The sequence below is a fragment of the Periplaneta americana genome, chromosome 6 (assembly GCF_040183065.1).
Source record: "Periplaneta americana isolate PAMFEO1 chromosome 6, P.americana_PAMFEO1_priV1, whole genome shotgun sequence".
In the NCBI taxonomy this organism is placed as follows: Eukaryota; Metazoa; Arthropoda; class Insecta; order Blattodea; family Blattidae; genus Periplaneta; species Periplaneta americana.
In genome coordinates, this window is record NC_091122.1 from 60,154,385 (window position 1) to 60,178,806 (window position 24,422).

At 34.0% G+C, this 24,422-nt stretch overlaps 1 protein-coding gene across 4 annotated transcripts in view; it reads right to left on the reverse strand.

The window, feature by feature from the left end:
• Positions 1-24,422, reverse strand: part of LOC138701358 (fatty acid CoA ligase Acsl3-like) — a 139,358-nt gene that overhangs the window by 1,944 nt on the left and 112,992 nt on the right. For all 4 annotated transcript variants that reach the window (XM_069828166.1, XM_069828164.1, XM_069828167.1 and 1 more), the window contains 9 exons: positions 23,668-23,883; positions 19,819-19,996; positions 18,412-18,663; positions 16,046-16,243; positions 14,261-14,397; positions 11,808-11,947; positions 8,191-8,363; positions 5,342-5,605; positions 3,359-3,634 (listed from right to left, as the gene is read on the reverse strand). In XM_069828166.1, the coding sequence (XP_069684267.1) occupies positions 3,359-3,634; positions 5,342-5,605; positions 8,191-8,363; positions 11,808-11,947; positions 14,261-14,397; positions 16,046-16,243; positions 18,412-18,663; positions 19,819-19,996; positions 23,668-23,883 (1,834 nt within the window). The remainder of the gene's footprint in view (positions 1-3,358; positions 3,635-5,341; positions 5,606-8,190; positions 8,364-11,807; positions 11,948-14,260; positions 14,398-16,045; positions 16,244-18,411; positions 18,664-19,818; positions 19,997-23,667; positions 23,884-24,422) is intronic.

The window sequence follows — 24,422 nt, forward strand, 5'->3', positions numbered from 1 at the left end:
TATTGTACAGTCAGTGAACACAAATTTGTGCAATTGACAAAATCAAATAATGTATACAAAATAAATAACAGACATAAAAAAACGATTGTATCAAAAACCTCAAACAATATTAACATTAAAAAACTCTTATCATAAAAGGGTTTGTTTATCAACCAACCAGAGACATGTCTGTTAAAAGACTTCCTTTCCAGATTGAAAACATGTGTCGGAAATTTATTTGCAATTTCTAAAGACATAAAATAATTATTCATTGTTTTGGTTAGCCATACGCCATAATCAAATTTATCATGCTTTCAAAGGGGAGTACGTTACATGGCGATAAAAATGTTCAATAGTCTTCCTGAAGACATTAAGAATCGTAGCCAAAACCCTGCATTATTTAAGGTAAAACTAAAAAATTACTTAATATCTCACACTTTCTATTCTGTAGGTGAATTCTTGACATTTCACAGTACTGTTAAATATTATAATACTATTAAATGGTAAACATATTACATTGTATAAAATATTACTGTTATTAAGGTATTAATTCTGTACATATTTCATATTTGCATTTTATATGTATTGCATCTTATTGTTAAACGTAAGAATTGGACATGTTCTTTATTCTATGCTATAAAGCAAATGTAAGAGTATTATGGAACAAATAAATCTATCTATCTATCTATCTATCTATTCATCTATCTAGCCTTCACTTAGGTATATAAAAAAGGTCGAGGTTTCTGGTGTTGTATAGGTGAACATCATTCCTATGTGTCAACATTTGTGAATTATCTTCGACAAAATTTAGGGCTTGATAAATATACAATGATGTTAGTCATTTTTTTCATTCACAATAACTGTCTGCAGTGTGCCTTCATTGATGAATTTGTTATAATTCTAATAGCTTTTTCACTAATCTAAAATCTGCAATCCTTGTAATCTTGGACAATTCTCTCCAATACATATTGAATACACCTCATCTTTGGAATGTGGCTGCTGATATATACAGTACAACAAGCATCGTGCTTTTTACCCATAATTTGTAAGAGGAAGAAATTCATAGTGAAACATAGTGGAACACGTGTTGTCAGCAAATAGCTGGATACACTACGAAGATAGGTAATAGCTTTAACATACGAACCTTATTAATATGAGTACTATTACCCCATAAAAGTACTCTGTAAGAAAGTATATTATGAAAATAAGAAAAAAGAGAACGCTAATGTAATTCTTTGGAACATAAATTTTCAAATTTCACAGAAATATTACTCTTGACAACCACTTTTATCAATTTCACTATGCTGCCACCTAACAACTACAAAAGAAGTCACATTATAACCCTTATGGAATTGCATGGAGCAACTGTACTTCCATCTAGCGGTCATTACCAAAAAATTTCTTTTGATGGTGAAGACTCTGGTGGTTGTTCTCCTTTTATGTTGCCATTTCATAACATGGGAATGGTCAATCTGATATGAGTTGTATAGATGCAAACCCTGACATTTCCACTTTTCAGCAAAAATGAGATTTTCACGCAAAAATTTCTCCACTTTGAAATATAAATGTTCACTAATAATTTATAAGCAAATAGCGACAATTCCTATTCATTTGAACACTGCAAATGCTTGGTTTAGTTTCAAACGCCACATTTTCTCTGAGCAGTGAGATGTAATCTCCGATATTTTCGTTAGCCAATACCTGATGCAAATTAAGTCACATGATTACCAACCTTTGCTATCACTTATCAGCTGTACTTTGTTGCTGGTGAATTGGATATTGTGACTGTTACTTAAAATATTATAAAGTAATAAAGTATAAGTACTTCTGGTAGCAGGCCATAGTTATCTTCCCTCTAATAGGGTTTTCAGGCAAATGAAAAAATTGCAAGAAAAAGAAACAATTATTTATTAGTCCCCAAGTATAAAGATATATTCCAGCAATTTAGTTTAACAAAACTTGGTAGAGACGCAGCAGTATGACTGAAAAAAGTATGCTAAACTTATGGAAATTCCCGGGCAGTGGCATTTCAAATTCAACGAGAATAAGAGGATGATCCTGACTCGAAAATGGAATTCTGAAAACCAGAGGTGAATCATTCTACAGATCTTGTCAATGATTTGCAAATTCGGTTTTCAAAAAAGTAATAACATTGACAAGGTCAATTTTTTTATCCTTAGGTGTGCCAGTTAAAAAAGAAAATTGTTCTGATATTGATTCACTACTAAAATGTCATTTCAGCCATGAGTGGAAGGAACAAAGTGGCCTAGAGTTCTATAGGCGAGTGGTTGATAATGCAGCACACAGCAAGTGGAAGAATGCCTCTGTGAAGCACAGAATGAAGTGGAGTTATTGAGGATTTGAACTGTGTGCAGTGGTAGTTCTTAGTATCTTTTTTCTAAATAAAAAGGTTTATAATATTGTGTATAAAATATAAACTGTGGATACTTTCACATAAGTTTAAAACATTTTTTTGCAAAGAAAAATGTATAAAAGAAGTGGTAATTCTGAAGTAGTCTTAGTACTACATCTGACACTGAATTAATTTTTTACTTTTGTTTTTTAATAATATTATATGAAATATATATTATAAATAAGTATGTAAGATTCATGTAGTTTTGTTAGTGGCAGATTTAAAATAATGCTATAATGGACATTAATAAAAAATTAAGATAATCATTAAAAAACAAACTCAGACATTTCCATATCATCGTCATATTTATAGAAAACAACCAACATTTCTTGCCATTTAAAGGAATAATTATGGTGTTAGTTCCGTCTTTAAACGGTTAGTACAGTTTAGACATTTTATCTAACATAGTTTGTTAGTAAATCATTTTTTTTCTTCCATTTCCTGAAAAATTAAAGATGGAAATGTCAGGATTTGCATCTATACGACTCATGTGAGATCAGAGGTACTAACAAGCCACCTCTCACCATTTTTCTTTTTTATACCTCTGTTCAGTACTCCCGTTCAATCTTAAAAGTTATTCTACCAGTTTAACGACCTAGCTTGACAAACTATCTCAGCCTTAAGCTGGAATACTTGACTTCGTAGAGCCACCAAGTGAAGAATGAAAATTTGAAATGAGGTGCAGGTTATGATTCCTAGAGGACAGAGTTTGGCCTTGATTGTTAAAAGTACTATCTCTAAAGATTTGTTAAAAGTACTATCTCTAAGATAAAGTCTCAAGGTGTATGTTAAATTATCAATGATATTGCATCCATTTATTAAATGCTCCGTTTATAAAGTACATATCTATGCATAACTAGTTTGCCAATATTCTCCAAGTCTAATCTAACAGAATTCCCCTTCCCCCTTTTTGATGTGTCGTTTGCTGATGTAATTATTTTGAAGTACAAAAACAAATGAACTTACACTTCTTTCCATGTTCTCCTATTTCCTGAAGAACAGCTTTCTCGACAGTCTGATTCACACACAACTGCTCGAAGTTCAGATTACTCAAGCCCAGTTTACTGCCAAGAGCCATCAAATGAGCAGGATTTGGCACAACCAATGCCACTGTGTACTGTTTAGTAGGATCACCGTAGACACAGATGTTTTCTACCACTGGACACGTTTTCAACTCTGCTTCCACTTTCCCAAGTGAAACATATTCTCCCAGCTGCAGCTTCACTAGATCCTTCTTCCGATCTGGACAAAAGTGAAAGAAAGTTGCTAAAATTTCAGATTCTAAAAGTATAATGTTCCTTACATTTAAAATTTAAGGTTTTCGTAACAATATAAAAGTATTTCTCGAATGTTTTGGAACTACTTGCAAGTTCCCTTAGAATATTGGCCAAGACATGACAGATTATGCTGTCAGACTAATTTTAATTGGCTAGAGCCAACAAATTGTGGAATTTAAAATCCCAGAATATTTCCAGAATAATGTCTTTCCTTTTACTACAGTTTGTACCACACTATTATTGAAAGCTTATTTCCCCAAGGAGCACCAACAAAATGTTGGTAAATTACTCTAGACGAGCATTTCTCAAACTATGGTCCGCAGACCACCTGTGGTCCTCGAGATATGCCCTTTTTGTTCTTCAAAAAAGACAGAAGAAAAAATAAAATTCAAATGAATTGCATATCACACTATAACTGAAAATCTGAGAGTTTGTAAATGACACATGGCAATCGCCTTTCACTTTTTCTCCCAGTTCTAACGTTTTATGAAATTTATTTACCCTAACTGTCTATCGACTTCCCACTCTACTCTCAGAAGAAGAAGAAGAAGAAGAAGAAGAAGAAGAAGAAGAAGAAGAAGAAGAAGAAGAAGAAGAAGAAAAAAAAAGAGGGGTTTTAAGCACTATGAACGTGGCATTTCTCGCTATCTTTTCTGTGCACACCTGACACCATGCCTCCTGTAACCCAGCTAGGGACTACCCGAATTCATAACAAGACCAAGTACCAAACTTTTCATGTACTTATGACTTTCTTAATAGTTTCCACTTTGAAATGGTCACGTACTGTACGTCGTACACCAATAACAGAACATGCAAAATTACATCTTTACTTGTTAAAATCTGGCATGTTTCTGCATTAATTTTTTTTATTTCTCCTTTTGCAGATGACGATATAAGAAATTTTCTTCTATTAACATTAACTTAATTAGTTAATACTAATATAAAATTAATTTAATCAAATTAATTTTAATTAATTATTTCTACATTAAAATGTATGTAAATTGATATTAAAATATGCTACATAAATGATCAATTTGCTTTCGAAGGGAACAAGAGTAAGGTGGTCAGCAGAACTGTCCTGACTTAAAAAAGTGGTCCCCACTTCAGAAAAGTTCGAGAAACGCTGCTCTAGACTATCTCCGGACTTGTGTATGCACAACAACTTTTTTCCTTTAATTATACTAAATTGATATATCTTCCACTACATAGGTCACAGCTTCGCAGTGGAAGTAGTGAATTTAGACCTGTTCAATAGTATATTCAATTTTATATTACCATCACTCCAATTATCATCATGGACATCCATACAAATTTCATTCCACTTTCACATTATAATGCGCTTTATATGCTATGTAATCTTTTACTTACATGTTAATTGGTAAAATCTTCATATTTTAGTAAATTTTATCAAATTTAATGTGCGTTTATGAACCATATAAATTACTGTTAAATTCACTGCTGCTAGAATCCTAAAATGGACAACAACCACCTACTAGTCCATTCCAGTCTTGATAAAAAATTATCAAGCAGGAAACTTCAACACACTATTAGTGCTAGACAACAAATGGATTCATCCTCTGTTGGAGAAAAAGAATATTACTCTTGTGTTAATGTCGTACTAACAAATAATGTAACTCAGAAAATCCACTTTTATGCAAATTCATCAACTCACCAATAATTTTGATTACTCCATCAGCATGAAATTCACCAATATCTCCTGTTTTGAACCATCCCCTGCCACCTTCTTCAAAGAAGTCTTCTTTTGTTTTCTCTGGCATCTTGTAATAACCTGGAGAGATATTGTCACCACCGATGATAATTTCACCCCTAGGAAATGGTTTATCAGTTACCCGGTAATTACCCTCTTCCCAGTCTACCAGTTTTATATCACACACAGTAGTTGGTGCTCCAACACGTCCAGTGCTTCTGTCATAACCTGTTTGAAAGAAAAATTTGTCAGATGGATAATACAAATTTATACCAGGTAGTCACATACTGTGAGTAATACCTAAATATGTGTGGAATTCGTGTCATCTTAACAATAGTAATAAGATAATGTACATGTACCAAAAAAGACTGATTCGTATGAAATCTCAGTGATAAAAAGACAATGAGAGGTTAAAATAAGAAAATTCAGTACCAGTATTGTAATTTGTGGAGCCACTTCTTCACACACAAATGAAGATAAAATTGGATATACGAGGCCTGTCTAAAAAGTATCCGACCTTAATTTTTCCCGCGTAAAGTTGTGATTCTAAGGCGGCGCCACTGTGCATGGTGGAAGGAGGAACTGTAATGCGCATGCTTGAATTTTTTCACCGCATTCGCTTGTGCCAGTCACTGGCTGGTGGTCGCCAAGTAAGGTGCTGTTCTAGGTGTTTGTCGGATTTAGTTTTCTCGCAAGATGACTGAACGAATTGAGCAAAGATACTGCATCAAATTTTGTCAAAAGCTTGGTGATTCTCAAAGTCAAACAATTCGTAAGATTCAGCAGGTGTTTGGGGAAGATGCGATGGGTGTAACACAAATTAAGGAGTGGTTCAACCGATTCAAAGATGGCCGCACATCAGCGGAGAGTGAGCAGCGTTGTGGCAGGCCCCAAACTGCTCGGAGTGCAGCTGTTGTTGAGAGGGTGCGAAATTTGGTGATGGCAGATCATCGTTTGACCGTGCGGGAGATTGCCGAAGAGGTTGGAGTGAGTAAAGATTCTGCACATGCAATTTTGTGTGATGATTTGAACATGAACCGAGTGGCTGCGAAATTCGTGCCGAAGTTGTTGTCCCCGGAACAAAAGGACCTCCGTCGTGACGTTGCACAGGACCTTCTGGACACCGCCAACACTGATCCTGGGTTTCTGAACACCGTGATAACTGGAGATGAGTCATGGGTGTACGGGTACGACCCAGGAACAAAAAGACAGTCGTCGCAATGGAAGCATCCCGAGTCTCCAAGGGCGAAGAAAGCGCGGCAGGTGCGAAGCAAAATCAAGGTGATGCTGACTGTTTTCTTTGATGTCCGTGGAATTGTGCATCACGAATACGCACCGGAAGGACAAATGGTGACAAAGGAGTACTATCACGATGTTCTCTGGCGACTCCGTGATGCAGTTCGGTGCAAAAGACCAGACATGTGGACGGCGAACAACTGGCACTTGCATCACGACAACGCCCCCGCACATTCATCCCAATTGATACACACTTTCTTGGCCAAACATGGAATTACAACCGTTCACCAATCTCCCTACTCTCCAGACCTGGCTCCTTGCGACTTCTGGTTGTTTCCAAAATTGAAGACACCACTGAAAGGATCCCATTTTGAGAGTAGAGAAGAGATAATGCGGAATGCGACGACAGAGCTGAACACCATTCCAAAAGAAGACTTCCAGAGGTGTTTCCGGCAGTGGAAGGATCGGTGGGCTAAGTGTGTGCAAGCACAAGGGGCCTACTTTGAAGGGGATTAGGGTCCCAACCCCGTCAGGTATTTGAAATATTTTTTCTGGCTAAAGGTCGGATACTTTTTAGACAGACCTCGTAGATTTTAAATAATGACAGATTTAACGAAGTTTTTTTATTGACCATTTTTATTCAACAATAAATTATTATAGTTCCAGTTACAATTGGAATTTGACGATTTTACATAAAAATAGGGTGATCAGATTCACATTGATTAAAAAAAAAAGAGGGAGAGAGAGAGGAAACTGTCCAGAAAAAAATGACAAAATATGTAGCCTACTTTGATTTAGGCTTAGGCCTATATTATACTTTAAATTAGGTCGATATACAGTACAGATTTAGACATACTTAAAGGTATGTTAATATCTATTTAATACAAAATAGATATGATAAAAATAATAATGATTTTACAATTGGCACATACGAAAGTCAAGGAACTATAATAATTAAAGAGGACAGAAAATATATTTATATTTAGGCTTAGGCCTATATTGTATTTAAAATTATGTCAATATCTCTTTTATTATAGCATACTTATGATAAAAATATAAAATGATTTTACTGTTGGCTACATATGAAAGCCAAGGGAACTATAATTATCAAAAGGAGAAGCAAAGAGAGTTATGATGCTACTGCAACCTACTGGCAAATTACTTGAAAAAGGCGTCAAATCAAATAGTTTCAAAATATCAGGCATACAAGTTACAAAAAGGAGGACATTTCTTGATCTTTTAGAAATCTACCTGGACCCCGGACAGAATCCTAAAAAGGGCAGGTCTGATTAAAGAGAACATCTGGTCACCCTACATGAAACTTCATTTCTTCATTTGATTCTCACTAAACATTTACTACAGATGAATTTAATATGCGATTTATATTACTTTAAATGCAGAAGGTACAAACTTAAATTATGTAACTATTAAACATGTCACGATGGAAATGTTCTGCCTATGCTGAGTAACACTGCTGACATTACCTGAAGTTTTAGTATTTAATGGAGGGAGCGATAGAAACAGTGTCAGTTCCTTCTAGTATTTTGCGAGAAATTAGTCATTTAATATAAACTTACTGTCCATAACAGTTGCACAAGAACATGTTTCCGTCAATCCGTAACCTTGAATCACTTGGACACACAAACAGATCTTGATAAGCTCATGTGTATCTGGAGACAATGGTGCTCCACCACTTAGAACCATTCTCAGTTTTCCACCCATTAGTTGTCTCGTCTGACCAAATATTAGTCTGAAAGTTTAAGTTTTAAGGTTAACATTACAGTAAAATTGGATATTTCACACTTATTTGAAATAAATTTTTCACCAATTTAAATTCTAATTTATTTGCTCACAATCACTACAGATTTTTCTAACATTGTATCTAAAATTTTTAAGTTGCAACATATAAAAAAAATGTCAAGAAATGTAACAAGTTCAGAACTATCAGCCTGATATTGTACTCTGGGAAGATTCTCCTGCAAATACTGAATCAATGTTTATATCCTAAGATGGAAAGAGAAGAAGAGGGATTTGGCTTCAGGAAGAGAAAAGTCACCAGAGATGCAACTGGACTGCTTCGAATAATCGACAAAGATACATAGAGAAAAAAATGAAATGTATGTAGTATTTGTGGACTTTGAAAAGCTTATGATAGAGTGAATTGTGTCCTGAAGAAAAATGATGAGATTTGAAAGAGAGGAGGCTATTGAGTAACATTTATATGAAACAATGTCAAAGTCAGGATAGGCAAAGGAATGTCGAAAGGAAGTCTAATAGGGAGGAGATTATGACAAGGATACCCTTTATCACCTACCCTGTTCAAAATCTACTTGGAGAATTTAGTGAAGAACTTTTCAGAACATGGAAGTGATAGTAGGACGAAGAATATAGTGCATATTGCTGCTGAAGTGGCATTATTAGCAGAAGAGGAAATGAAAATTAAATTATGGTTTATTTAATGACGTTCACAACTGCAGAGGTTATATCAACATTGCCAGTGTGCTGGAATTTTTGTACCGCAGGAGTTCTTTTACATGCCGGTAAATCTACTGACATGAGCCTGTTACATTTAAACACACTTAAATGCCATCAACGTCTGCCAGAATCTAACCCACAACCTCGAGCATAGAAGGCCAGTGCTATACCAACTGCTCTACTAAGGGCGACAAGAGGAAATAATGTTAAGGGATATGCTAATGGAGCTGTGAGCAGTATGGGATGAAGATAAATGTGAACAAGACGAAGACTATGGTTGAGTAATAACATAGCAATTGCAAAGAAAGCATCTTCTGCAGGCCTCTGGAAAAAAAAAAACTAAGGAAGAGATTAGTCAAGTGCTTTGTGTGAAGTGTGGTACTGCACAGGGCTGAAATATGGACATTACGACTAAGTCAAGAGAAACTACTAGGAGCATTTGAAATGTGAATATAGAGAAAATGGAGTATGTGAAATGAACAGACAAAATAAGAAATGAAGCTGTCTTAGAAAGAGTAGATGAAGAAAAAACAATGCTCAAACTGATCAGGCCTACTGAAGGATTCAATGGAAGCAATGGTGAACAAAAAAAAAAGTTCGAGACAGAAGATCAGATGATGAACATTAAGATATACGGATTGTATGTGGAGATTAAGGTAGAAAATAGGGAAGATAGAGAACACTGGGTTTACAGTAAAGACCTGCCCTTGAGCAAAAAACTATGACATGAAGAATATTTAATACCTTTAAGCAGTAATGCAAAGCTATGTACACTATGGTCATATCTGAATGTGAGAGAACTTAACTAAAGTTCCCTCAAATTCCAGATGGGTGATCATTTACGTAATCACTTTGAAACCTACAGTAGAAAATATGAATCGCCATTATTGTAGCAAGATGTTGTGGAATAACAATTTTTGAAGATTTCCTCCACCTTTAGAAATTTACACACATCGTAAATTACAACATAACTTCGGTATGTACAAAATTGTCACATTATAAACTTCAGCACTTCACTACAATAAACATGCGCCATTTTTAGAATTGAACACGAGTACAGTGAAAAAAAAGATCAGAATCAATCAATCAATCAATCGATCAATCAATCTTGTCAGAATTACAATTACGTAATTATAGACAATAGTCAATAAAAACAATCTGATTAAAATTCCAAGTTTATATGGCTGTCTAAAAGAAAGTTCATTAATATGATAAAAAAGATAATCTAAAAGCCATTTTTTAAGACAACTTTAAATCTAAATAAGCCAACTGAGTGGGCATTCTTAGGCAATCTGTTAAACATATCTAAAGAAATAACATTGAACCATTTATTGGTCCTTGTCAACCTAACAGTAGGTGTAACAATATAATGATTATTCCCGGTAAAATGCTTGTGAAGCATGACTATTTAAATTAATCTTAGTGGACTAAACAGTCGTAAATATATTTATTAATTACAGTAAGAATATTAGCATTACGAAATAGAAGTGGACAACGAGCATTAAAACATTAATTTTTAATGATGCATAATTCTTTTTTCTGCAAGATTAGAACACTTAACATTAGCACAGTTACCCACAAACAAATATCATAATGAAATACACTGGAAAATATGCATGATAGGCTTGTTTCAAATATCTACTATATACAAGAGCTTTTAATTTACACAAGAGAGAAAGTACACGGGATAACCTTTTGCACACAAACCCAATGTGACCTACCCAAGCAAGCTTTGAATCTAATATAATGACAAGAAGTTTAACTTCTGAAATCATTTCATCGGGAAAATGATTTAATGAAAATAGTATCTGCAGTCCCAGTTCTCATAAGTAATCATCTAATTCAGTATAGTGAAATTCCTCATAACCAGCACCCAAATAACCAGCAGTATCAAAACAACGGCACTTCCCGCTAGGCCAAAAAAAAAGTGAAATCTACTACACTGCCAGTCTGGGCAGTCAGTTTTCCCACATTAGGAAGTTCACACCAACTTCCATTTTCAGTGAATATTCGAACCTAAAATTAGTGTATTAGGCCTATTTGTGCTGCGTGATGTGTTTTAATAAAGAAAATCCGCACAGTTTTCATGTTTATTTAGTTTGGGTCGTCAGTGTTACCACATTAGGAAGATGGCACGAACTTTCAATTTTAGTGAATATTCTAACCTCAAATTAGTGTATTATTTGTAATGTGTGATATGTTTTAATAAAGAACATTCACACTGTTATGTTTATTCAGTTATGAGCAAGTGACAGAGAAATAAGCTTCATATGGCTGCAGTTTCAACCTTTGGCACCATGCAATACGAATTTGTTTTGTATACACCGGTATTTATTCAATTATCCGATAAAATCTCGTATCTGGAACTAGCCTGGTCCCTTTGGTGCCAGCTAAGAGGGATTCCACTGTATATAACTCCAAAATTCAGTGATTTTTTTTTATCAAAACCGGCAAAGGAGAATTATCACTGATACAGTCATCCATCCCTACTTCATTAGGAACAGCAATAAATTTTGCAGTAATATATGAATTAGAAGATTACATCACCCTTAAGAGAATTTGGACTAATCATTTTTCCCCTGTACTCTTCACATGTAATTCTCTTAACTTATGTTCCAGTTCCAGTAAATATATCAAATATTGTGATTACAAGTCAATTTGGGACAAAGTATTGCACCAAGTTTCAATCATACAATCTGTAAAAAACATCCATACTAACTTGTTCATAAGTGGAGTGTCAAAGCCCCTCTTCATCCAAACTTTCTTGTATTTGTATGCGAAGTAGAACAAAGCTTGAGTGAAGTCACTTCCTTTCGAAACTTTATCATGGACTCCTTTAGATATCCTATCTAGAATTAACTGAAAGAGATTATATTACAAGCTTCAGGAAACAAAATCTCTCTTTTGCATAATTATTTTATTTTTCCATTAGGTACACTATTTAGAAACAGTCACTTCAATTAAATAAACTGGCAAATTTTAAATTTTATTCCTACTACTTTAATATCTACTACAGTAGAACCTCTATTAGCTGTTATAATGAAGGGGGTGGACTGAACGGTTAATCCAAAAATCTGATAATCCGTACCATGAAATGTTTTCGTAAATTCAGTGAATAATACACTTTGGTAAATTTCTCTATGATCTTTTATTTAACACGCTAGGTAGAGTCTATTGTCAATGATGGGTTTTGAAGGGCAAGAAAACTCCTTGTAATGGGTGCCTGTGGAAAGTGAAGGTCTCATGTTTTAGATTTACATACTTTATACACTCTAAACTCGTATTCTGTTGTGAGATGAACCACAGCCTCTCTTTCCCCAAACCATTCAATTATTTACACTTCCCCCCCTTCCCGCAATACTTAGCACAACAAAATTTCTTTTGAAGCCCGTAGAAGACATTTTATAGACAGAAGTTATACAAACCACAATTCGAACAGTAGACTATACTGTGTAAGGGAAAAGGCTTGTAATAACACACTCTAGAAAAAATAACGTGCTAATACAATGTACAGTACTTTATATATTTCTGACATACTGTGGAGAAATTTTAATTCATTCACCTTTCTTAAACGAAATAGAATATGTTCAAAACCAAGCTCTCAGACTCATTACTGGTGGAATCAAAACAACTCCAATAGATTCTACGAGATTCCTCACTAATATTAACAGCATCAAAATGACAATAGAAGAAAAAGCACTGATTCAATATGAAAAACTTATCAGATTACCAGGAAACAATTGGCATTCATACAGTCCTCTGTAGTTCGAAAACTAAAAAAAGTTTCATATCCATGGTTCAAGAATTAAAGCAGAAAATCAATATCCCGAATTTAAAAGAAAACTTACAAATTAAACCAAACCCTAACTCTATTAAATATAGAATATAATCTAAATTTAACAGAAGAAATACTGAAATCAGAAGTAAGCACTGAAATAATGAAACAATTGTCTTTCGAGACAATATTTAGAGACAAAACTGGCTTAATTTATACACTCACGGAGCCTTGATCTCCAGAGAACAAGGTGCTGGTGCAGGTGTTACGTGCTGTCTCTTCTCACTTTATAGATCTCTTTGATATGGAACAACAAGTTTTGATGGAGAAATCGTTGCAACAAGTGAAAGTCTCAGGAATCTTCTATTTCACATAAATAAATTTAAGAATGCAGTTATATTGTCAGACTCCAAAGCAGCTATTCTATCAATAGTCTCTAAACACACACCTTTATCTCAAACAGCAGAAATAACTAAAATGCTCCCTCAATTAATATCACTCTATAAAAGAATTGTATGCCAATGGATACCATCCCATTGTGGAATCCTGGGAAACAAGAATGCGGATGCACTAGCAAAGAAGGGCAGCACTGCTACTTACAGACCTGTTACTAAATCTACGTATTATATTACTCTGTGAAAAGACTTATTAAATCTACATACTTAGACTTCAACAAACAAAATTTGATACCACAATCTCAAGGGAAAAAATTGAACACTCTGCATCATAATCCACAGTTAATTCCCGATTTACCACGAAAATAGTCTGTAGCTGCATTTAGATTGGCAACAGGCCATGATTGTTTGGCCAAACACCTGCATAGAATTGGAATATATCAGTCCCATAACTGCCCATTGTGCAACTCAAACCAAGAAATTGATTTGGAACACCTCAAAATCTGTGCTTCAGTGGCTGACCATGATAATATCTTTGAAAAATATTGGAGTGCAAGAGGTCAAATGACTTTATTGTCAAACTCCTGGTATTAGAAAATAACATATTTCTACAGAAAAAAAGCGAGAGAAAGACAGATAACCCACCAGTGATGGATAATTGGGGTTCTACTGTAGATTATTCCATTTACTGAATTCAATGAAGAAAAAATACCGTCACATTATGTGTACTTTGATATTCCTTCACAATGTGAAGTTTTAAAAAGCCTCTGCCCCCTCCCTTTTCCATTATATACATTGACAGTAAAATCAGAATTATCTGCAATACCACTGTAAAAAAAATTAAATGGTTTAACTATGTGCACTTTGGGTCGCTATCGATTAGATTATGAAACATCTTCACAAGATTTGTATTTAATTCTTAACTCTAATTGCTGTTAATGCTTTCAGTGTTTGAAAAAGTGATTTTAAATTCTGAAATGAGCTTGATAATGATTTACTTACGGGCACTGCAGTAAGACAAGTAGGTCTGAGAACAGATGCATCTCCTTTGGTGCCTTTCTTGATTTTGCTCGAACTATCGATCATTGTCAAAGGGGTTGAGTACCCAATTGAAACTCCACAAAGTAAGCAAACAGACTCTGAAAAACATCATTTCTTAATTTTGGTTTTCTGAAGCTCATAGCAATGCAACAAAATCTGTCATTTTATTTTTATCAATATTGTGTCCTTATTCCGTTTCACATGAGTTATATTAATGATATAAAAACTTTTAAAATTTTTCAGGATAAATTTTAAAACTAGACATCTTTAGTGCGAAAAACATTGTACATCTCTATTACACATCTTATAACACTACATTACTTCGGAAAACGTATTATTTGTCTTTCTTGTGTTAAATTTTATATTACTTTGTTATGTTTCAGCCTGTTATTGGCCATCATCAGGACTGGTTGTTGCTGGTCTTTGCACCTTTTGTTTTGTTTCCTGTGGGCGTGTGTTTGTGTAGTGTAATGTGGAGTCAATGAGTGTGTGCATTCTGAAATTGAGTTGTGTGTTAAGAATTTCATTTGGATGTGTTTTTGTGTGTCTGTAAATTTCTGTATTGTTCTAGTGTGTTTAGTTTCTGGCTTTTTGGTTGGATGTGTAGAATTTCCATATCTGTACTGATGTCTCTGTAGGTGTGGTTAGCATTTGAGATGTGTTCTGCATATGTGGAAGTGTTTTGACTCCACATTACACTACACAAACACACCCCCACAGGAAACAAAACAACAGGTGCCAAGACCAGCAACAACCAGTTCTGATCATGGCCAACAGCAGGCTGAAACATGTTAACAAGGTAATATAAAATTTAACACAAGACAAATAATACGTTTTCCGAAAAACATTGAATACTTCTAATTCTTGACCCTCTCCTGTATGGCACATTTCCCCCCCCCCCTTCACTTCACGTCCCTATTTGCACTTTTCACTGCTAATTTTTCCACATTGCTACTTTATTTTACATCTTAGTTTTCTTCTCTCTCGATTTATTTCCCCTCCACACCATTTCCTTAAGTCACACTGCTTTCCCCTTCCCCTTGTTTTCCCCTCTTCCTTCATCACTGCTTCCTGAACTATCTCCTAGTTGCATTAGTCAGTCAGTCTTGATTTGGATCTTAGTTCCTTCTCCTGCTTTGAAATTGCTCCCAACAAATTCCTATTATCAGACACTGGAAGACATCATTGGGAGTAAGCAGACATCTGAAGTAAGATCTGTATGTGAACAATACTAAGGATCTTCTGTTTCACTAAACTCCCAGAAAAATCATACAGTACCGATACTACTAATTATTTTGTATGAAGAATTCACAGTCTTCTCAGGTGTGAAATTGCCGTACTTTGGCCCAGAACCAAACACTAACCACTAGACCATCAAGGGAGACATTATCATATAACATGTATAACAAAACAAACTCATGCCTAAATTGTCCTATTTATGGATATGTTATATAATGTAACTATGAAAACCGACGACTTTAGTTCAGTGCAAGAACCTGTAATCCCCAAAAAACTAAATGTTATTAATATGAACTTAAACCTTTTTATTTACCATCCCTTGTATTGACTACTGTATAGGCTTAAATATCCACAACATGTTGCATTACCATTACGCACAATACTTACAGTTTTCTTTAACTTTGATTTTCTCAGAACAAGCTATGCAATGATTGTAGGATTCCTGCACTGAACCACAAGGTTATAGTTTGCTTTAAAGTATAAGCTTTTATAATATGTATATTTTACCTGCCAAGAGCTCGAATACATGTGCCAACGGCAAGTAACCCATGAATACATCGTCATTATAAATAATGACAGCATCTGAGAAAGCTTTCATTGTACCCATCATGTTTCTGTGTGTGATCAGAACTCCTTTTGGTACCCCTGTAGATCCACTAGTGTACATAATAATGGCTATATCATCAGGAGAAGGTGGAACCCCAGCTGGAAAAAAGAAATGCAATTGTAAGGCCATAGCAATATTATCAAACAAGTCATTACAATATGCTATGATTAATTTTAATATGCAACACTAATTACAATTTTATTCCTCCTTAATTCATGTACCTATAAAATGCATTTTAGGACCTTTATTACCGAGTAATGTACATATTAATAACTCCATGAATTCATGATCAATAAAAGCCACATCCTCACCTACATATTCTACTTATCTACAAATCTGTACAGCATAAATCTTCGTAGGATGTTATTTTAACATTGCATATTTTTAAACTTTCGTCAATTACCTATTGTATAGTTCTTGTATAGTTCAATTTAATAACTTGCATTTCAGTCATGCAATTACAAAAATTGCAACAGACGTGACAAAACATTACAATATCATCATCATGAACAGGTTCGTTTTAGGTCAAAATAGCCTGTGACAGTGAACCTAGCAAAGATGGTCTTGGTCTTTCTGATGTTTTGGTCATCCTTGACCCGATGTCCTGTTGGAGAGTACTGGAATGCTAATTTTGGGAGTCTAGTTATTTCCATTCTTGTTGGTATCTTGTTATCTCCTCGGTTAAACTGGGTACTCCAAGTTTTTCTCTGATGGCAGTATTCCTTCGGTGGTCTAATCTAGTGACTCCTAACAATGATCACAAGAAATGCATTTGGGCTATTTTAAGTTTATGAGAGTTTCTATTATTTAAAATCCAAATTTCACTTCCGTATTGGAGAGCAGATTTTGATGTAATGTTATGTAATCTTAATTGCATTACAATATAAAAGAATAAATTAAAATTATAGTATTTGTTATAAAATGGATGAGCAATTAGTCAATTTATATATAACTTACACTTAAAAACATTCACTCTAACAATCATATTTAATATTTTCGCACTAATGTCAAGCCTGTGAACAAATTTTAATCCAGTAACATTGAAACTATTTTGAGACTTACTTAACCTATAAAAAGTATATCAGTAACAACTGGCTTCTGGTGTTTTATGAATTATTTCATTTCTAATCATATGGTTATTTTCATTTATTCCCCCCCCCCCTCCACACATTTAGTAGACACTGAAAAATATATAGGCTATTTACTGTAAGAATAATAAATTTAATAAAAAAAATTTTATATCATGCTCTGAAATGTGATTTCGATACAATTCTATTAGCTTTTTTTTTTATTATTATTATTTTTTTTTTCCAATTATGATCATTAGTACTGCTGCTTTTGCATTACAACATAAGGCCGTATTTTATAATTAAGTGAAAGAATGTACACCATACATAATTATCAGGTACAACACATTTTAGGCTCAACAAATATGCAACTCCAGACAATATTTAATGCATACATTCATTGTGCAACTCAAACCAAGAAATGGATTCGGAACACCTCAAAATCTGTGCTTCAGTGGCTGGTCATGATAATATCTTTCAAAAATATTGGAGTGCAACAGGTCAAATGACTTTATTGTCAAACGCCTGGCATTAGAAAACAACAACAACATTCATTGTATGCAGGTCTGTCAATTTTTTTATTAGTCTATATAGCCTATCCTAACATTTTGTTTTCATTAACATTATTAACTTTCACACAATCATTCTCATAATCCAACTTACAACAATAAGATATCGAGTATTATCCTTATTAATGTAAGGCCATTAGTTCTAAACTAGTTGCAATCTTCCAGTGTGGTATTCTACACAAGCTGACATGTTCTACAATATAGATTTCAAATAAACAATTTTGAAAAGCTAATACTTCAGTTTCCTCTGAGGTTCTGGCCGATATGTACAATCTTGTTGTCGCATAGATACTTTATTATAAGTACCAGAAAGAAGGCTCAGAGGACAAGCAAACGACTAGGTGAGTTGGCACTATATGAGACACTGCACTAGTCCTATTGAAATCTTAGGAGAAAATTTGTATATCATGTGAAATACCGTACAAAAAGCTGTGAAAAATGTGGACTTTCGAGGAAAGCAACTTATTTACAAAATTTTGGTGAATTTCATGATCATAGAAAGCATATATGAGGACTTCCATTGCATCACAAATCAAAATAACAGCTTTTCTCATCTTAAAAAAAAAACTGCGCAAAATCTGCAGGTAAAATTTCAGAATCAGAGGACATTCAATTAAATGATAAGCTTACCTATATCAGATGTTGATCCTCGTCTTATAACTTCAGTGAATGGTACAATCTCTACACCAGGCTTAAATCCTGATGTGTCCGTCTTCACAAGCTGATCTTCCATGTAAATAATTTGTGTTACTTTAGGTGTCTTTGCTAGTATATTCTTAAATTTGGGCAACAGATCATGTGATGTGATGACTAAAGACACTTCAGTCTCATTTATGCCGTGAGCAATTGCATCATCACCCAGAGTAGCATATATGGTTACCACTGGAAAGAAACAAGAAAGTCTCAAAAAAGAAGATATTTCATCTATATTTTAAATCCCAAGTTGTATGTATCTATACAAGGTGATTCAAAAGGATTTACCGTCCTTTAAGAAGCTTATTTCCGAAGATATTCTGAGCAAAAAATGTCATAAACACGTGTCCTAATCTCAATATTTTCAGAGTTACACTAATTTGAAGTTCTTAGTAAAATAACTTTCTTTCTTTAGTTTTAAGGGTAAAAGAATATTACAAATAGAGAATGAACTATTCAGAAGTATTATTTCTTTAATTGGCTAGTGTTCTGAAACTAAAAATGTGTTAATTGCTTTGTACAGATTTTGTTTTTCAATCTTTAACTAAAAATTACATTATTCTTATGCACTTATCACAAAAATTGTTACAAATCATACAACTTTAGGAAGTTGATTCTTTACAGTTTAATTATGCATCCTAATGTGCAGTCTTAAAGAATTTACAAAAAATGGCGTGATTTGTAACAATTGTGATAAATGCGTAAGAAAATTTAATTTTGTAGTTAAAAATCTGAGAAAAAAAAAATTTTATGAAACAAATATGGAATTCACAACACCTTTCTAGCTTCAGAATATTAGCTAATTAAAGAAATGATACTCCTGAATAGTTCATTCTTTATCTGTAATATTCTTTTACCCTTAAAACTAAAGAATAATGGTATTTTACAAACACTTCAAATTGGTGTAATTTTGAAAATATTGAAATTAGAACACATGTTTAGACGACATTTTTTGCTCAGAATGTCTTCGTAAATAAGCTCCGTAAGGGATGGTAAATCCTCTTAAATCGTCCTGCATATACATGCATAGACACACCATGTATTTTTCTGGGTATAGGACATAAGGATTTAACACTGCCATAAGAAACCTGGTGTATAAAAAGTTAATCAGCAGGCCATGTTTAGAAATCAACAGGTTTCGACAATTTGTGAAACAAGAGAATTATCAGGCTTTAACTTAGCAACCATAAAAGATGTTCTCTTGTTTTACAAATTGTAAAAGTCTGCCGGTTTCTAAATCTGGCCCATTCATTAAGTTTTGTGTGTATGAGCGTGCATGTATGTGTGTGCGTGCCAAAGATACTTTTTATTAATAAAACGTAAAATATTATGCACAAAACTTACGAGGAATGCTTTGTTTGAAACAACCATGAGCTGCCACTAGCCATTCAGCTCTAGTTTCAGCAAAGATCACAACATTTGCTCGAGGAACCTGTCCAAGCAGCCTCAATCCACGACCAAAACTAGCAGCAAGTCCTTCAACTTCTTGGAATGTTTTCCACTTGTATTCTCCCATTACGTACTGTAAAAAGCAATATTTTAACTGATCAGTCTAGTGAAAGAAATTTAATAAATGATCTGTGCTGCAGAGAAACCAAGAAATGCTACATTTCTTTAACATCACTGTAGCATTAGCTTCTGCTCTTTAACAAAAAAGTAGATTCTATTTTAATGGTTCTTTTATTTTAATCACTACTATTTGAGCCATATTTCAAAAGCAAATAAACCACTTGCTATTACAAATATGTATGAATTCTTTAAAAAAAATTCAATACTTTCAAAATATGTCAACATCCTTCTGCTTATTGCACCATTAATGTGAACAATTATCCATGCAAATGAATAAAGCAATATTAAAATTTTGTAAATTTGTTTGGCCAAAATTGACACTAATTTCTCATACAAAATACAAATTTCGCTGTATTACAAAAACAAGTTTTTATACTTCTAAGGATATATGAATATATACATTCTCCATAACGCACATACTGAACAAATGTTTTTATTCCTAATTTTGTTAAAAGTCAATTTATCCGAGAATTACACAAAATTAAGTTTTTGTTTTGAAACAGAAAATTTGAGACCCTTATACCAAAATTGCGTGAAAATTTACTTGAACATTTCTCTTTTTATTTCATTAGAGAAAATAATGTAATGATGCAAATTTAAAACTACAATACTTAAACACAAACAGCAACCATGTTCTTCTCAAATGATTTCAATAATTTTTCTTGCACAAGATGAGAAATGAAATGAGCTGAGCATTATATCCCCAGCCTCACATGTTTTGGAGGAATTTATGCATGTCAACCAAGGTAGTTAACTACTTCAGTGAAGAGCATTTCATCCACTTTAATAACCATGGCTGTGCGAGCCAAAAAAAAAAAAATCTTATTTGAGAGTATCAAATGACAATGTATCTGTTTCTGAATACTTAAAATATATATCCATATATGTCACGTATGGATAAATCTAGGAATGCATATAGAGTGTTAGTTGGAAGACCTGAGGGGGGGGGGGAAGACATGAGGAGGCCAAGGAATAGATGGGAGGACAATATTAAAATAGGTTTGAGGGAGGTGAGGTATGACGGTAGGACTGGATTAATCTTGCACAGAATAGGGATTGATGGTGGGCTTATGTGAGGGTGGCAATAAACCTCTGGGTTCCTTAACCCTTTGCAGCATAGTGGTTATTCAGAAGAACCACCAGTTTCTTTCTTTCTAAATTTTATGGCACAGATATTCCACCAAGGATCCACCTCTTGAGTATACATAGAGGTGCCATGTGTGTTTTGAAATTGTGTGCAGAGTTAAAATGTTGAAAAAAAAAAAAAATTGATCGAAGCTTTGTTATGATCCATGATATGAAAAACAAAAAAATAATTTGTGCTTCAAAGGATTAAAAGCCATTTGTAAGTAAGTAAATATATCCGTATATGTACAAGGGAACCTGCAATAAATAATCCTGGTCCTGTTAATTTACTGTTATAAAGTTCTGTAGAACTACCCACATTTAGCAGAAAGAGGAACAAATGAAAATCTCGATTATGAAGGAAAGTATATAAATTTTTGTCATTTATAGCAAAATCAAAGCTGTACTTATTTATTAATTTCAATAAGATTTCAGTCTACAGTTTACCACATGGCATTCAACAAAAAAGGGAACTCTTCAAGGAGAATATAAATGTTTAAGTTTGGACATTCTAGAAACTTTATAACACTGTCCAGCTACTTGTGCAGGCAGCCTAACAAATGACTTCCCATTCCCAACAGTCCTGTTACAGTTCACCTGACCAGACACTGCTATACAATGAATGTCCATCCAGCAAGTTGGAATGATCTTTAATATCTCTTGCAAACCAACAGATTGTCATGTTTAGAAAAAAACAGGTGAAGATTTTTGTTTTGGTGGTGGGTAATTTGGTTTTAAGTACTTATATCAACAGAAAACATTCTTAAAACAAATTTTTATTTTATTTTTATTTTTTTTATTATTTTTTTTACAAGTCTTGTAATGCTTCGTGTGTTTTGAATCTCATTGTGGTCAGCCAAAAGAAGTCGATTTTCAGGAAAAAATTCTATGTATCACCCCACAGTTGATTATTATAAAATTAAATACAATCTAACAGTAACAGGGTTGATGAGTATGGGGGACCATTCCACAAATTTCTTGCTAATTTCAGGGTATCAGTGGAATTAGACAGAGCACTCAGATTGGCCATTATCACTAAGGGGAGTGATCTGTTTCAATTTTGAGAAAACTCCTTCATGGATCTAATAATTTGTTAATTTAAGAACTGATTAATGATTATGGCAATTGTATATGATTATATACTTTTTAACTGTAAACTTCATATTTCAGTTTGTTAACGAAACATTTCATATTTACTTAATTTAATTGTTTATAACACTGTCCTTATGGCAACCCTTTAATGAAGGAAAGTTTGTAGCAATAAACTACTCTATAATCTAGATAGTATGGTCTTATTTAGAAATACATACTAATCTTTTTATATCCGTGATTTCAGGACCAAAAGTAAAGAATTAAGGTACAGTACATGCTAATAGGCCCCACCTGCATTGAGCAGAAACTAAGTATAACACAAATAATGTGTCCTGTGAGATTCCATTAGAAGTTTTGCTATGTAAATAGTCAACAATTTTGCAACATAACAATTGTGAAATAAGAAAAACTTGCGAGAAAGTATGTCATGTTCATTAACTTCTTATTACACATACACAAACACAGGCAAATGATCAGTTTAGGCCATGCATCACCAATGTATGGGTCGGAATAACTTGTAAAAACAAAATTTAGGCTGCAAATTAAGCTTTCAGGAATAACTCCCTGTAAAGTTAATTTGAATAATTTCGAGGGAAAAATTGTTCCGGGGCCGGGTATCGAACCCGGGACCTTTGGTTAAACGTACCAACGCTCTCCCACTGAGCTACCTGGGAACTCTACCCGACACGGATCCAATTTTTCCCTCTATATCCACAGACCTCAAAGTGGGCTGACAACAGTCAAGCAACCAACATTTGAGTGCACACTAACTCTGTGTGACTTTAAATTGTGGTTTCCTGTTACGTACATTGACGTGTATTATGCAAATTAAGCTTTCAGGAATAACTCCCTGTAAAGTTAATTTGAATAATTTCGAGGGAAAAATTGTTCCGGGGCCGGGTATCGAACCCGGGACCTTTGGTTAAACGTACCAACGCTCTCCCCCAGAGCGTTGTACGTTTAACCAAAGGTCCCGGGTTCGATACCCGGCCCCGGAACAATTTTTCCCTCGAAATTATTAAAAATTTAGGCTATTTGTCTACACTTATCATAGAACATGAAAAGGAAGCAAGACTAAGATCTTTGAGCTAGACTACAGGAGGTAGAATATTCCACTCTTAAAGAGATTGTAAACCACTATATCTTTAATAATTTGACATATCTTCCTAGTATGCAGCATGAGAAACTATGCTAAATTTAACAACTAATTTTTAATCCATCAGAAACATTACTATCACAACCAGTTACAAGGCAGTTACAAAACACATTGACAAAATAAAACAAGTTGTTATCTAATGCTGGGCTTTGGCAACGAAGCCATTAGCGTTCTTGCTCTCCAGCAAAATAAAATAACTTGTAATTAACTTAATGACAAAATAAAACATTGACCATGAAATTAAACCTCACCTTCTTGAATACCCGTTTGTTAGGCTGGATTTCATCCTCTTCAGCAATGATCTCTCGTGTCCCCAAGCAACGCTTATCCTTGTGCAGCTTTGCAACATAATGCAGCATCTTCTCCATTGTATCTACTCCTTCCCTCAATAGCTGAACATGGGCTTCACGAGGATCTTGTAAACTTCGGTATGTGATGGATTTCTCTTCTATAGCAACAGGTTGGGCCTTCAACAAAACATATACAGTTTAAAACCATTACTCCAATTATGATACAAATTCTACTATTGTAAATTATAGAATCTAATGTAGGCTTGTGCAAAAGAAGAAGACTAATGACTTAAGAATTTTCGAGAGTTTAGTAATATTAGTCATTAAATATTAACTTCCACCTACCCACATTGCATTTTTGCATTGTATTAGAGTACGCAAAGGAACTATATACAGACTAACACAACACACACACAGTGGGCTTACGCAAATGATTCCCCATGCATTTCCTAATTTGCTTAATAGTAATTTTTCTACCATTTTCAAAAATGTTCCTTTAGTTTTTTTCCTAAAGCAAGATGCTCCGAAAACCTTAGAGTTCTTACGAAAACAAAGTGTATTATTTAAATCACATACTGTAGTTGAACACTCATTCCCAAAGACTGCTTTGGGTTTTTGAAGACAACCAAGAATATTACACGAAAATAGACATTACCTACATTACTTCCCAAACACACATCATACCACATATCAAAAATCAGCTGCACAATGTAATA